Source organism: Poecile atricapillus, chromosome 1 (assembly GCF_030490865.1).
Source record: "Poecile atricapillus isolate bPoeAtr1 chromosome 1, bPoeAtr1.hap1, whole genome shotgun sequence".
Classification (NCBI taxonomy): Eukaryota; Metazoa; Chordata; class Aves; order Passeriformes; family Paridae; genus Poecile; species Poecile atricapillus.
In genome coordinates, this window is record NC_081249.1 from 145,244,899 (window position 1) to 145,260,878 (window position 15,980).

Consider the following 15,980-nt stretch of genomic DNA (forward strand, 5'->3'; position numbering starts at 1 on the left):
AAAAATGGTGTACAGGTTTGTTTCCTGCTAATCCTTTCATTATCTGTAATTTCTCATATTAATACATCATCATTATATTACTGGACATTCTGAAGACACTTCACCTAATCAGTTTTCTCTTCAGAACATCTTTCCTACTTTAGTAAATCTCGAAGCCTTTGTATCGAGGAGAACAAACCCCATGTATCCTTTCTCTTTTCCCTGCTTCTTTTTCACCCATGGTAGCCAGCCGGAACACAACCAGTGTTAGCACGAATCTGCAACTTTGACAAGACCAAAAAATCTCCCTGAATCTTTCCAGTTCATCAGCTTCCTCTTCATGAGTTTTGTTTACTTACATCCCTTAACTTCTATTTCCTTGCACAACATTATGCCTCTGCAAAGAAATTTGAACTGCAGGTTGCATGAAAGTGCCAAGGGTATATAGATGCAGTGTCCTGTAATTAACTGCAAGTGCCATTCTCACACAAGTAAACCACTGCTATGCTTTACATCTTGGGAGACAGCTCACAGCTTCCTGTTCAAAATACACCTACTTCCCAAAATACTCCATTCCTATCACTCCTACTGGCTTTCTAGAGTGTAATCCTATTGTAACCTTTACATTCCATCCCCAGATTACGTTTACAGCAGGGAAGTTAAAGACAATAAATTATACATTTACTGAAGTGTATTGGAACATCAGACTAGAGATTATTGTAAATTTTGTTACCAAATCCCTTTCAACAGCCCCATATATATAGTACAGCAAGCACTGCAGGCATTTGTATGAACTGCTGGTCCCAGGGACACTATATTTTTTTGGTAAAAGCTCACATGTGGCAGTCCCTAATCCTAGACTAAACAGAAGTAACATATGAGGATTTTTTATATCTGAAAAGAGGCACATGTTGCTCTCCACAGCTTTTCAGATATGTTATTTCTTCTATGTTAATTTTGGCATTGATTTACATGGAGGTTGCGAGAAATGGGAAGAGGTTGGAATAAGATACAAAGCTATAAATGTACAATCGTGTTTCCAAATTTTCTAATGTGACAGGTAGCTTTTGAGGATAAAGAACATTGAGATCTGCATGTACAGTCTTTCTCTAAGGCTTATTAGCCATGGCCTGACTTCTGAATTCTTTAAACATCTTCCCTTTTCAGTTATTCCTACATCACTTACCAGATAAAATAAGATTTTGTTGTTGTTGTTCTAACATAAAAACTGTATCCTCAAATAACCAATAGGGCAAATATTGATTGCTCTAAAAATAGTATCTTTAATTGCTTTTAGAGAATGACTGTGACTGTTAATAAGTGGCTAATTAGTTTGGTAACATGACTAAAACAAGTACTCATTCAATTTAAAACTATTTCCATATAATAAGCAGTATAAGCCAGTTGAAGAACACTCCTGAAATTTACTGCTAAAATGGAAAGCAGAGGCATTTACAGACTATTACTTCATAACACACAATACTTCTGTGATATTGCTATTAAAATGGTCAGTATTGTAGTATTTTTCTTGAGTTCCACATAAATGGTTCATTTCAAACAGAAAGAACATTAATTTGCCTTAATGCACAGTTCAGAGGTGTGAAGTTTTTTTCTCTGTAATTACAGTTGCACTAGAATCATATGTGAATTTAATAATAGAAGAAAAATATTTTAAGAAATAAAGATGTCTAAATTAAAAATTATCTTGTGGACGATACTATAGACATTATGTACACTTATTTACTGGCACAATATTAATTAGATTAATTAAAACTTCATTACATGAGAAAGAATCATTAGTCATTATGTCCTGAACTGTAACCACCTATTTATTTCAAGATGATTATAGTATGAAGTGTTGTCATGGAAACAATTGTTGACCCCAGAGTTAATAAGCTCTCCATGGGAAATCCCACAGACCACTTACCTTTCCTAAAACATCTTTATCTATTTTATGCTAATGAAATGATGATGTTAGAAAAATGTAATAAATCCCAAATGTTTGGTGTAGGATTGGCATTTTAAAAGAATAATTTAAAAAAGTAAAACTAAAACTTCAAGGACAGACAAGAATAGCTGAAATCTGTGATTTCCAATTTTGGGAATCTTAAAAGCACTGCTGATGCCAGAAAACACAAACATTTAAAACAATTATAACTTTTTATATATTTGGGGTTTTTTGACTCAATGTATGTGGATGCTATTACCAAGGCAAATTCATTGTCCAGACCTTCATGACTTTTCTGTTGCTTCTAGTAGAGAAACCTGCAGAAGCAGAATGGCCAAGAATGGTTCTGTCACTAGAAATGGAAATGTTCCCTACAGCAACACACTATTTGGAAAAAATTAAGTCATTCATGCTGACTGTTTGTCCTCAACTCTTAATTACTTAATTTACAACTTGGAAAGTTCCCATTAGAAGAATTTAACATGCTGTACTACTTAATTCTTCTTTACACCAAAAGCAGATGTGAAAAAAGTATGCCTGAAGAATTTCCTTCAGACAAAAGACTGCCCCAAAAAGGCAGCATTTAGATTTCTACGTATCAAGATATTTCCTCTAACACTTGGATAGAAGTAACAAATGAAAGTTTTCACTTGTCTGCATCAGAAAAATAGTGCATAGAATAACATTCTTCTAGAAACTTCATTATCAATATAAAATCTAGTTGCTTAAATGAATGTAAGCCAGGCTAAAAATTATTGAAAAATTAACAACTATTAATAATTACCCTTTCATGAATGAAATGGTAAAACATCTGTACATTTTCCCTACTTAATAAAATCAAATCTACTGTGTATGAAACAGTTCTAGAAGCTACAAACTGGACTAACTCCTTGAATTTCTGCCTTGATTAAAACAGGAAAGAACCTAACTTAAACCTCATGCTGACTCAATATAGTTTCCATCAGGATAGGTAACAAGAGGCATACAAATTCTGCAAAATCTGAAATTAGAACCTTTTTTCTACAAACTATGGCTTTAACCATGGCAGCAGTAAAAACACAGACTCACTTAACAGAGAAAACCTTTTCTCCCTTTTCTTTCAAGAACACATCTATTTGATAACGTGCCATGCCTTGAAAATGAAGACCAGAAAAGGATTTCTGGACAAATGTATCCCTTCATGATATTTTAAATTCTAAACCAGAGCATTAACTAGCTGAGTTTTATAGTAATCCTACCATACATGCCAAGTTAACACCACTGACAAATTTGAAAAGAAGACTTTGGGGTTTTGTTTGTTTATTTGTGGTTCCAAAAGGGATTGTTAAATATGAAAACCAATGTAAATTTCATTCTCTTGCAATTGCAGAATAGTGAAACCTGCTAAAATTAGTTCATTAAGAAAAGCAAAATTTACAACAATTATGCGCACTCCTGGCTCATAAACTTGAAATGCCTAAATGTAAAAAAAAAATAAAAAAAAAAATTATAAGGTATATGCATTCTTTCTCTAAATAACCCTGGAATATGTCAAGAAGTCTTACCTTATTCTTCCACAGGTCCCTGAATTCCAGTGAGAAGCTTAAAATTAAGGTAAATTTTTCAACTCAGATCAGTATATTATTTCTCATCTTGCATACAAATATGAAAGTGATGGCTTGCATCTCCATAGCTTCTTGTGTGGGAAGATTTTAGAGCATTTTGTAACTAATTATATAAGTATATAATTAAAAAATATTTTTTAAATGTTCCAATAAGGTAGAAATCTAAGAAATTTATTATAAATTTTCTATATTTATTATTATAAATTCTATTTATTTATTATAAAGAGAAAATATTTGTATAAGTGCCAACTAATTCTAATTGCTTAACCTGAGAGACACAAATTATCCTTCCCTAGAAAAATGCATAACCATAAAATTATTAAATTTCAATTAGCCTCCCTTACATACGTGATTAAGCACATTGAAGAAAGAAAATACACCTGAATGACAGACAAAACTGGAGTCCACCTGTGTTAAGGGCTGTATCATACTGTAGAGCAGCCAGTTTAGAAATATTCTATATTGCTGCAGTGGCTAGAAGATGTGTTCACTATCTTATTGCAAAATTAAAGCTGAGAAACCAGAGATAAAAATCTGAGGTCACTGATTCTGATTGTTTCTTAAGACACAGCCACACATTTAGCACTACAGCTACTTAAGCAGTATCTTCACACACAGACCTGGCCAGTAGCAGCTGCACTCACATCACCTTTACCATTAACCTCACACAACACCCGATGCAGCTCTCTAAATGAGCAGAGAACTCACCTGGTTGAAAAATTTACAGAAAGAAAAAGGTTAGGTTTCAAGAGGATTTGTACAATTTGACAATGCTCTAGGTGAGAAGGATACTAATAGCACTCCAGACTCACTCTTCATACCCAAGTACAAAGAATTCATCTGGTTTTTTATGAGCTGTAATGCTACCACACTCTTTTCTTTATGCTATGAGTTGAATAACTAAGGAGAGCTGAAGCAAAACACTCCAATTCTCTTCCATTATTTATGTATGGCAAGACAGGACTCCTCTATTGAACAAATATAGCCTCTCTGCACTAGTGAGCAGAGAACAGAGATTTTTATGACCTCCTCTATCTGATACCAAAGTACAGGAAGACAGGTTAAAGTTCCTAAACCCTCATTCATCAAAAATCTGTAAAGAAAGTCGCTTTGCTTGATTTCAGAAACAAATGTATCATTTCTTATTTTTTAATACATGAAATTAATACAACAGAGCAGATCCCTGACCTCTGCAATTCATTAGTTATGAATGCTGAACCAAATTGCAGACACAGGAAAGATGTGAAAATATATTCGGTACCAAATATTTATACAGACTAACATAAATGATGTTAAATTTTTTTAAGTATTTAAAATGTGTCAAAAAAAGAAGGACTTACAAAAGTTTTTGAATTCTTCAGTTGAGCCATGAAGTACACAAGGTTTTCATTGTTGGAATGAGCTAAACAATTATGTGCCTGTTTTTTCCATAGGAAATGACAAACTTGAAATTTGTAACACATTTAGGACTCTCAAATCACAGCTCAAAAAGCAATGCAGCAGTCAAGCACTTACCAGGTAAAAGGAAAGAAGAGGCTTAATGCTTACTCCACCAAGTAGCAGCACCTGGCACAATGCCAGGTCTTCTTCACATGACAGAGTATATCACTTTGCAGCCATTATTAATATTACAGGTGTATTTATTTTTTGGGTACTAAGGAAGCCAGAGAAGACCCTCTGTGCCAACTTGATTTTTCTGAGCATTGTGCACATTTCACTAAGTCTGCTAATTACACCTGCAATAGATTCTGATTGAAAAACTCTAATCATAGCTACAGACCAAAAAAAAAAAAAAAAGGTAATTTTGCATCCTAGGTACAAACCAATGCCAAAAAGTCCTGAAGCTTAACTCACAATGACTCAATTTCTCTTAGGTCCTCTGTCCTAGTCAATACATCAGCCATCATAAAGAGTGTTACTGTTTGTTTCTATACATCAAGCACAGAAATACAGATTGCTTTATATTCAGCTGGAAAACAGTCAGGGGTTTGACTTGTTATCACACATCAATGATCCCATGGAATTCTGGAAGTAACTAAGGTTGATGGATTACTTTTAATATCAATACACCTGTTCATTTTTCACACCATCTGTAATATAGAACTATACTGAAAAATACATTGGCAATCAAAGGCAACACAAAATATGATCCAAATGAAATATTAATGGTAAAATGATGATGATATGTTAGTCTTATGCATTAATGCTATATCATACTGCTTTACCCAACAATGCAAACTCCTGCTACTTAGCAAATCTCAACATTTTTGTGACTAATACAAAAATTGCTTCAATTATGATTGCAAGCCTTCATCTTCCATATTGAAATGAAACTGGAAATACAAAACTATAAAAAGCCCCCTTTCTCTACTGACATTTTTCATTACCCGTGACCCCTATTAATTGCCATCTTTATTTTATATACTGTAGGCAGGGGGGAAATTAATTATTTGCTAATTTCCAAAGAAACTATCTATTTCTATTGAATTTGATTGATCCCTTTTTGTCACATTAAAATAATTTAGGATAGTCCAAATTTCAATATGTGCTCCCAATTTGAAATTCAGCTGGTACTGTGATTATAGAAACCCATTATTCTTAGTTTTAAATAAAGCAAAATAAAAAAAAATTTCTATATTTCATAATCCTATCTCTTTTCAAGAGAAAATCTTTGAGGAAGTGAATCTGTTTTCCAGAACATCCAGAGATGCTCTGTGCTCCAGATCTTAACCTGAATAACAGCTCTTTAAATACTCCTCTCTTCTAAGTGGGACAAAATATCTTCCTCACAGAGTATTCCCAACTCTATTCCTGGAAAAGATCCATTCTTACTCCCCAGCTTGATCCTTCAAAACATTTTTTGGATGCTGTGTATAGCAGTATGATTAGCATATGCCTGCTGCCAGACTGCACAGAGCGACTGAAAATGTTAAACTTTGCAGATGACTGCTACAATGCAGTCACTTCTATGAAGATGAGGCTTATTCACCTGCTCAGGTTGTGCTTTTGAGATGCGAATGACAGGGGGGAACTTGTTGCCACAGGGAATGACAGGAAGCTGCCTACGACCAGTTGAGCAGGAGGAAGAGGAGTGGCTCTCAGCTGACTGACTCCTTGGTAAAGCAGCCTCCCTCAGAGGGTCCAAGTGGATGGATAGATAGGCTATAGGGCTCATGGTGCGGAGGATGGGACTTGAAATTCTCGGAGTGGAGAAATGCAGCATATGACATGAGTTGAGCTGTGAGAACAATATGGCAGGGAAGAAAATAAGGTTGAATATATTTTAATAATTCTTGTTTGTCTTGCCTTTATGCATTCCCTCAAAAAACCATACTCACAACTCACTAAGAGGCAGAAAGTTCATAATTTAAGAGGTGTCTTAAATCTAATCTTCACATTTTCCATCATCCATTTTCAAAAATCCAATATCAAAATCAAGAATAATCATAATTTCTCTAGCTGACCTCTTCATTCACTCAGTCTTAGAATCATAGAATCATTTAGGTCAGAAAATAAAATCAGATTCTTTAAGTCCAACCATTGCAACTATTATAACTGGCCAGTAACAATCTAGTGGAAATTTAATAAACTCACAGAGCCTATTTCAAGGACGTTGTGTACATCAGTTGATGGCTGGCTAGTTGACTGATCCTTTCAAACACTTAGCACATCTTCACAATATCATATCCATGTTTCTGAGATTACTACACTTATAGCATATACACCCATTGGAGGCTTTACTCCTGTGCCAATAGCAGCATACTTTAAGAACTGCACCTGACAGGATTAATCAGTAAGTTTAATACTAAAAAATTCTGATGAAATTTCCCGAATATGGGACCAGACTAGGAGGATACACTGGCCTGGAGAATCAAGGAACAATTGCTTCATCTTGAACTGCATTAATCTGAGCATTTAGGTAAGAGGTAAGAAAAAATAATAGGAACTGTAAAGTCTTCCAAACTATTAGTTTTAGACAAAGTACATTTTTAAACTGCTTATTGATGATTCTAATAAACCTATAGCTTTGATATACAAAGCTAAAATCAACCAGTTTTTTGCAAGACCTTTTCCAGCACTGAATAAATATCTGATGGTGACACATTTAAGTCTCTGTAAATGAGATTGCTATACATAGTTTGTATTCTTTGTTCCAATTACAGTTAGAGAAAACCATGAAGAGAAGAGATAAGGAAATTTTCAGCAAGCTTCATGCTTCATGAAGGTGACTTTTTGTTTCCTACCATGGTATTTGCAATTCTAACCTATATCCTTTGGAAAGCAAGAACATCTAGCAAGCATTTCTATTTCTAAGGAAAAGGTGTCTTTTAATTGCATCAATACTAAAGCTTCTGTTCCCACAATGCATAGTTGACTTTCAGATGGAAAAAAAAAGTATTTCCAGTATCTCATAAAAGCAGCGAATGAGGATAGAAGATACATGAAAATTAAATTACTTACAACTCAGGAATAAATAGAAACTTAAGAATAAGCTTTTGATGAAACATAATAGTACCTTGATATACAAAGTTTCCATTTCAGCAATATTTCTAAATAATAAAAATAAATAGGTTCACACAGAAAACCCTCCTCTATAACACACACACACACATATATACCCATCTACACGAATTTGTGCTGTCAGGCAAATGGCACCAAAGCAAACTGTTGTTTAACTGAAACTGAAGATGAAGATAGAAAGAGCTGTTACATGTTTAATTACTTCAAATCCGTTATTTCTTATTCACTGAAATATCTGCTTGACAAATATATGTTGCAAGGTTTTGTGCATGCACTCTATGAAGGTCATTGCAATTCAATACGAACAGAAAATTAATGAAGCTGTGAGTCCACAACACGGAAAGTCCAGCTCTAGCCCATTAGTACCAGGTGTAGGAAAAGAAAACCAGAGCCATATGATGCAAAGTGCTGCTCCAGTACAAATTCCCTCTTAGTGTAGATCAGCTCAAATTCTTTTGAGCAATTAGCCTCATAGCAGTAGATATTACAGCAAATCACACACTGTCTGTCCTGCAGCCAAAATCAACATAAAGCCATTATTAAAGCAGAAAGTCAGCACGTACACCCTTAGCATGCTCTGAGGAGTTCAACAGATATGTGACCTTGTGTCCATAACTAAGCCAGATCAAACTGGTCTGTGCTGGTAGCACACAGAATCTGTATTGCAACTGGAAAACCAAGATCAATAACAAATGACAAATGACCAATGTGACAAATACTTCTCTTACCTGCAGGCCTTTTTCATAATAGACAGCATAATTTGCTGTAATTTTTTATGCCTGAGACTTTCTCACACCCAAGCCAATAACTTACACATTTTTCTCTCTTATCTTTTGAGTTCAAGTTTCCATTCATAACTGGTGCAACTTTACATTCTTAATAGAATGTTGATGCTGTCTATAACAGATGAGAAGTGATATTACCAACAATTACAAGAAGTCCACGTACACAATTTCAGGAAGAATATTTATCTACAAATGGAAGGACTGTAGACCAGAAATTTCTTTCCTCCAGGAGAAAATAAAATTATGGGTGAGTGTATGAAATATTAGTTTCTTATACAGAAACATCCATGTTACTACTTACTAAAATACTGAGCAATAAAGCCCTGAAAGAAATAAAAAACAAAGAATAGTCATCAAAGTAAAAAGGAAATATTAAAAAAAAAACTTGACTTATGATAGGAAAACCATTTTATTCATTCACCACTGAAGTAACTGTTTGCATATTTAACAAACCTATCAGAATAAGCCCAAAAAGCAAAACTGTATTTTCTTCTAACTGACAGTGAAGCAGGTCAGTAGAAATCCATATGGGAGGTACATTCATAAGCATGATAATCATGAATTCTGGCCTGTCCTAGAGTTTCAAGCTGTTTGAAATGAGTGAACTATTTCAGTAATTATATTAAGCTTCTATACTACTATAATTTCAACATCTATTTTTAACCCCTTTCAGTAACGTGCATTTGATTTATAGTCCTAAAATTAACATTCTTGGATCCAAGCCTGCTCTTAGTAACTGGTGCAATATAATAAAATGAGCAGAAAAGTAAAGTATGACCTTTGCCTATTATTTTTATTGCCAGGAAGGTGCTACCTAGAAAAAATTATTAAAGAACAAGAGCATCTGATGCACAACCAAGGATCACATTGAAAAAACAGTTTCAGGGTAAGTACTCACGAAGAAAGAAAAGGACTCAACCAAACAGCTCCCTAAGGTCAGCAGGACTTTTGAACAGAGAGAATGACAATAAGAAGAGGCATATATACACACTTGCTCCCAGTGAAGTGACAAGAGCACTCACCTGTAAGAGCTAGGTTCTAGCACCCATCATAGGGAATATTTAAGTATGATTTAAAAAGTGAAATAAATCAATGAAGGACAAAAAGAAAAACTCACCCTGAAATAGCCTCTTGGGCTCTCCGTGGCTTTCGAGGGCTAATGAAGTAGATAGAAGACTAACACAAATTGCCATCACAGTTGGAGCAGACACACTGTACAGACACACTGTTCCCAGCTCCTAAACTGGCCAAGTAATTTCTATTTTCTTTATTCCCAGGTCAGTTTATATTTTCTATTGTATATCATTCACTTTTGAAACACCAAGTTCCTTCCTGCCATTCATCTTGCACTCACAACTCTACTTGCCCTTCCAGCATAACATAAACCACATTAATTTCTCCCTTTTTAAAGGTCATGACAAATACTACTTATCTCCCTGCAAAGCCAAAGTAAAATATAATTTCACTTGAGTTTCTACTTCAGCCAGTATTTCTTCCAATGCATTTTATAATAATTAACTTTGTTTGCAACTGTTTCTGCTCCTATGTTTTGCAGCTTCTTCCTTTTCCGATGAAGATATTGTCCATTCTTTGCACTGTAGTACAGAATATTTGTACCACCTTTACTTTTAGTTTTAGGTAAAACAGCTATTTCCTGCAAAAGAGCCACATTTGTATAGAGTTGTATAGCATATTTGCATACAAAATTACAAGCTGCTTTTAATGGCTTTTGAAATAAAAACACTTGATAATTATTATTTTGTACAGGACCAAGTGCTGCTCTTACTTGTCTGTTTTACTAAAACTGACCTTAAAATACAAAAACTGAACAACTTAAAAATTTAAAATAATTTTTCACCTTTAAAGGTTCCTAACCCATCAAAAACTCTTTCATGCAACTAATATTTCAAACTAAATCTCAAGAAATCTGTTGTTTAACACAGTTCTCGCCTTTTCCATGAGAACCTACGTGTAGTTGAAATTTTACTGTGCTGCTATAGTTAATTATATTGAGTAGTTAATTTTCACTATAAAGAATATTCCATACCTTACAATAAATGAGTAGTTGGTGACAAGTTTCTTTTTCTAATAAGCTGGTGGTAACTTTCACAAAAAGTGGTGATACATGAAGAAAAGATATAGCCAGGTTTCTTGGCTCAAGGGAACTTGAAAGAATTGACCTTTAGACCATAGATGCCACAATATCTACTTAAAAAAGGGGAGAAATAAAACCATGAGGTGATTCCCTATCCTTCTCCTTAAGTAAAGGCAATGAAATCTTTGTTTAGAAACAGTGACAGGAGAAAAAAGTAAATGTTCAAAAACTTGCAAATGAGAATTCTTCAGAAAAGATGGAAAAAGAGAAAAACGAATATACAATGGAAGCAAAGCAATCTCTCAGTGAAAAATACAGGAGCAAAGTAGGAGCTGCAGAAGTATTTTAGAAGTGAAAAGCATCAACACTTCATAAAAGGCAACAAGGTGTTTGTATAAGGACCATTAGAAATTTCAGAAGGAACAGGAAGAAACAAAGTGAACTCCAGAAGCAAACACTGCAGGAATCACAGTAAGAGGTGAAAGTAAGTAAGTGTCTCTTTAATTTCAGCCACTTCTTTAATTTCAGATTTTTTCTGGAACATATGAAACACTGTAGCACAGGATTTTACATAGTCTATTGTAATTTTATGTTTATGTACTGCAAATACAATAAATATGCATTCACATGTGTGTCTCTCACTGATTAGGAATCACTGCACAGGGAGCTTCTTTAGGTAGACAGGTATATAGATGGGTAACTCTTTGTTAAATGTGGCCAGTTTTGTGGGTCACACCTGCAGAACAATTAGCACTTCCATGAGTGACTGTAAACAGCTGTGTAACAGAATATGGAAGATCAGTCTTCAAGACTCAAATCCCATACCTGTTGAAACTAGGAATTTCTGCTACACTGCTGTATTTTAGTCACTACCTTTACCATTCATCTTACAATTCTGAATAAAGAAGTTTTCTTACCGGAGTGAGTGCTCCTTCTGCTTGAGCTTCCATAGGACTTGTAGGGGTGGCCGCAAGAAGCTGTCCTGCAGCTCCAGACAGAAGTTCCAATTTATCTGTAAGCTGTTCAGATGCAGCAGGATGACATTCCATGTCTAGAGCAAACTCCACCCCTGAAGTTTGGTTCTTAGCAAGGTTGTTTCCTGCCCAACCACCCTCTCTGGACTGCTCTTCTGGAAGGGATTCCTCTAGAACTTGTAGTACCTCTGGCTCTTCATCTGAGGGACTTCCAGTCATTTTGTGCCCTAAAGCCTCATTTGTCCTGAAGTCCTGCAAGTCCCGTTCCTTATCTATTATCACCCATTCCTTAGAATCAACCTCCTGCCTGCAGGAGCTTAGGTTAACAGCTACAAATCCATTGCTCATAACACCATCAGCGTGGTCAGGAGAATTAGCTGACACAGGCTTTGAAGCATCTGGAAGATACTCTTCATCATAGTGCCAAACATGGTCCGTGTGGGCAGTCACAGGAGCAGGAACAGATGTTTTCTGAGAAAGAGGAGGAACAGCAGCAACAGGAGTCTCTGCCACTTTCAAGTCTTTCTGCTTCTTCTCCAAACTTAGAGAAAAGAAGTTAATATCTGAATTAGTTAAGAATTAATTAAATAATGTATGTTACATTTGAGTGTTTTCAGAAGAAAATTAGGTTTATATAAAAATTTGTTGTCATATTCTAGAACCTGCAATGGTTCAAAGATCCACAGTTTAAGACAAATAAGTATGATGTCAAGTAAAAATGGATGGATGGACCAGAAGGGAGAATTGTAAAAGAAAAAAACTCAGTAGTGAGGTTACCACAGATGTCCACTGCACTTAATCCGTGACAAAGCAGGAACTCAAAGAGGGACAGAAGAAACAGATGTCTAACATATGTTATATGCTTTCAAGAATGTTATTTATTGCTTTGATCGATTCCTTACTTATTCTTTGTGTAATTTGCTTCATCAAACAAACTCAAATTCCTAGCTCCCCTATGAAGTATTTAGAAGATTTTTGCCACTGTCATCACCCCAGCTCTCTTCTAGTATCCCCACTAAACCTCTGCCTTTCAGTCAAATTTCACTGTGTCCTGCTCCCCATATTCTTTTTAGACATAGGAAAACTGAATCCATTTTCATATACCTGTCTCTTCTTTACCTTCATATTCCATTTTAAGTTCTCTGTCTTCCACCAAGATTTTCTTATGTTGGTTCTACACCTTTGGGCATAACTAAGCCTGCTTCATAGATTTCTAACTTCTTCACTCTACTTCCTGTAAACCTCCCTTCTCATGTCATATAGCCTTATGTCATGTTACCTCGGTTGAGCACCTAATGTCAACTTTTTAGGATGAGTTGTACTGACTGTCAAAAGTATGCCACTGAAGAAAAAGTTAATGAATACTTGGGTTACAACCACCAGGTCTTGAAATACAAAATTCCCAGGTGTGGAAGTCCAACTTCAACTGTATTCTAGCAATAATAATTTTCTAACATAGCTGCCATGTAGTGAAACCCATTAATTGAGCAATATTATGAAAAGTACTTTGCTGTAACTTCCATAAGCATACTCCATAGCTCCATTCCTGCTCTTCACACAGCAAAGATAATAGCATCCAAATCACATAGCCTTAAAAGATCCTAGCAAAAGGATAACATAATTTCTTTACCAGGTCTCAAGAAACTTATCAGTGTCGGGCTTAGACTCCAACGTCATACGCTTCTCCAGTTCAAAGCTGTGAATGGAACGTAACTTTCGCACCAGTGGAACATCTCTGTCTAACTGCGTGGTCTCTGAGCGAACTCGGATTGGAGAACCAAGACTCGGGGCATTAAGCATTCCATTCCCTGGTCCATGGCTGTTTTCTTCCTCTGTGGCAGCCTGTGCAAAATGTAAAATAAAAATGTAGGAGTGCCAAAACAAGAGGAAGACAAGGAACAACATGGCAAAGATCCTCCAAGTTTTTAGAATGTGAAAAGCCAATTTGTATTTGGAATGGTCTTTAAGTTCATGCATAGTTAAGGTAGTTAAATATGTTCTTCAGCACACACCTACAGTAGACAAGGTACTGGCAGTATACTGGATCAGGGTAAGTCTGAGGAGTATCAATGACCCAGTAATACAGTTACATTTATTCTGATTTTTCACACCCATCTCTGAAATATTTTTTAATAATAGTCTGAAACTTTGCACTAAGTAGCATCTTTGGTCTGCTTTACAGTCAAGTGCTCTTACTAAAAAGAAGTTAGCTCCCAGACTGTCTTTTTGATTCTCTGGAGCATAAAACACTGTTATACACTAAATCTACTAAATATTTCTATGACTTTAAACTATGTTTTCACCCAACTGCATTCTATCTTAATAATGACTGAACATGATTTAGAATAATAACTGAACATGACTTAGAGCTGGGAAATCATGATCATTCTTAGTTTCTACAGGTGTAACAGAAAGTGCCTTTGTTTGAACCAGAAAAATCTCCTTTCTCTCTCTTTGGGAAAAACACACAAATAAGCACATTTGAAAACAGGCACTATACCTTGGTCTTTCCCACAATACATTTTTTTCCTAGCAAATAATGAGTAACAGCTTCAAAATTAGACAGCCCTCCTAGATAAAGAACATTTTAGTACCAGATCTGTTTTCGTGTTAAAAACACTGTTATATGAAGAAAAAGGCTACATCTGTCCAGGTATGAAATACTGTGATTGTGAGTAAGGAAGACAGGAACCAATTCTCAGAGACCATTTTTGAAAATGAAGCAGCATTCTCTTCTAAAGACCAGCCAATGAATCTCTGAATCAGTACAAAGGTATCATATCTTATGGAGACAAAACCACCACGCGAATTAAATGGACACTGCCAATCATGCTGATGATTTGTCAATTGAAGAACATTAAAATCTTCTTTTGTAAAGTTAAGATCCAGCTTCTACACATGCAAGATGCAGGAAAATTGCTTTGATTTCATTCAGTGAGCAAGCATGAAGATTGTGTCTGAAGAAAACAAATATGAGTAAACTACAAAGAGCCTCAAATTATCAGCAAGCTATTCCTCATAAAAACCTGATAAAGTGGCAAAAGACTCAAAAGCCTGTCTGATTTTTTCAGTATAAAAAATGTGTTATCTCTGCCATAAATTATTTTCTTAGATCATTCTGGCTAATCAGTATCAGTACAACTGCCTTATTAATTATATCTTATGTGAACTATCAGGACAAGAAACTCTTCAGAGATGGTCTTGACAGTGCAAATTTGAAAGTACCTTACAGATCCCCAGTTTTATTTTGTTTCTGTTTGCATCCATTTCTTCCCAAACATCTTTTTCCTGAGGACGCTGATGTCCAGGGGATCCAGGTAGTTTCTCAGGTGATACCCCAACGGGAATAACATTCTCTCCATCACTGAGCTGTTCATCAGGGAATACTTCATCTGTATTTTCCCGCAGCAAATCTCCTGGGATAGGAGTGGCATTGGCAATTCTATGAAAGTAGTTTAAAAACAAAATCAGAATTGCAAACATTTTCATACTCTCATGTGTTTACAGAAATTATTTTCTATTTTCAAAGAAAGAAACAAACAAAAACTTACAAAGAAAATCATGTTTCTGCAGGAAACTAAATCTTGGAAATTATTTAATATAAAACCTTTTACTTCCTGGCTTTCACAACTTAATTAATTTAGGCACATAAGAAAATATGTAAATCAAAAAAACTATCACATAAAAGCTGGGTTTTTTTTAACGTTTTTGAAGCCACATCTGAGAAAATTTGTTAGAGATCGTGTCCAGGTGCAACTTCTCTCCTGGCTCTTCTATACATATTTTTCTACTCAAAAAAATTAATGGCACCCATAAACACTTCTTACATTCATCCATAAACACCTCTTATATTCTTCAGTCCCCTGAGATGAATATGGGTATTATTAAACATCACATCTTGTCCAATTTACTTCATTACATAATGTCTCAAACAACATATTAAATATTACTTCAAACACAACCAAAATCTATTTCCAAATTTCTTATAAAGATCTATTCATTTTTCAAACTTACAAGGAAATTGCAGCTAGAATTTTATTTCAAGCTTACAGAAAACAATGGGTTTATTTACAG

The 15,980-nt window shown here is 35.1% G+C and overlaps 1 protein-coding gene across 2 annotated transcripts in view; it reads right to left on the reverse strand.

The window, feature by feature from the left end:
- The window catches only part of TTBK2 (tau tubulin kinase 2), an 82,643-nt gene that overhangs the window by 12,714 nt on the left and 53,949 nt on the right, over positions 1 to 15,980 (reverse strand). Inside the window, exons 11-14 of one of the 2 annotated variants that reach the window (XM_058855401.1) lie at positions 15,132 to 15,348; positions 13,537 to 13,748; positions 11,850 to 12,447; positions 6,521 to 6,769 (exon numbers count right to left, since the gene is read on the reverse strand). In XM_058855401.1, the coding sequence (XP_058711384.1) occupies positions 6,521 to 6,769; positions 11,850 to 12,447; positions 13,537 to 13,748; positions 15,132 to 15,348 (1,276 nt within the window). The remainder of the gene's footprint in view (positions 1 to 6,520; positions 6,770 to 11,849; positions 12,448 to 13,536; positions 13,749 to 15,131; positions 15,349 to 15,980) is intronic. The other variant, XM_058855410.1, reaches the window with a different exon arrangement.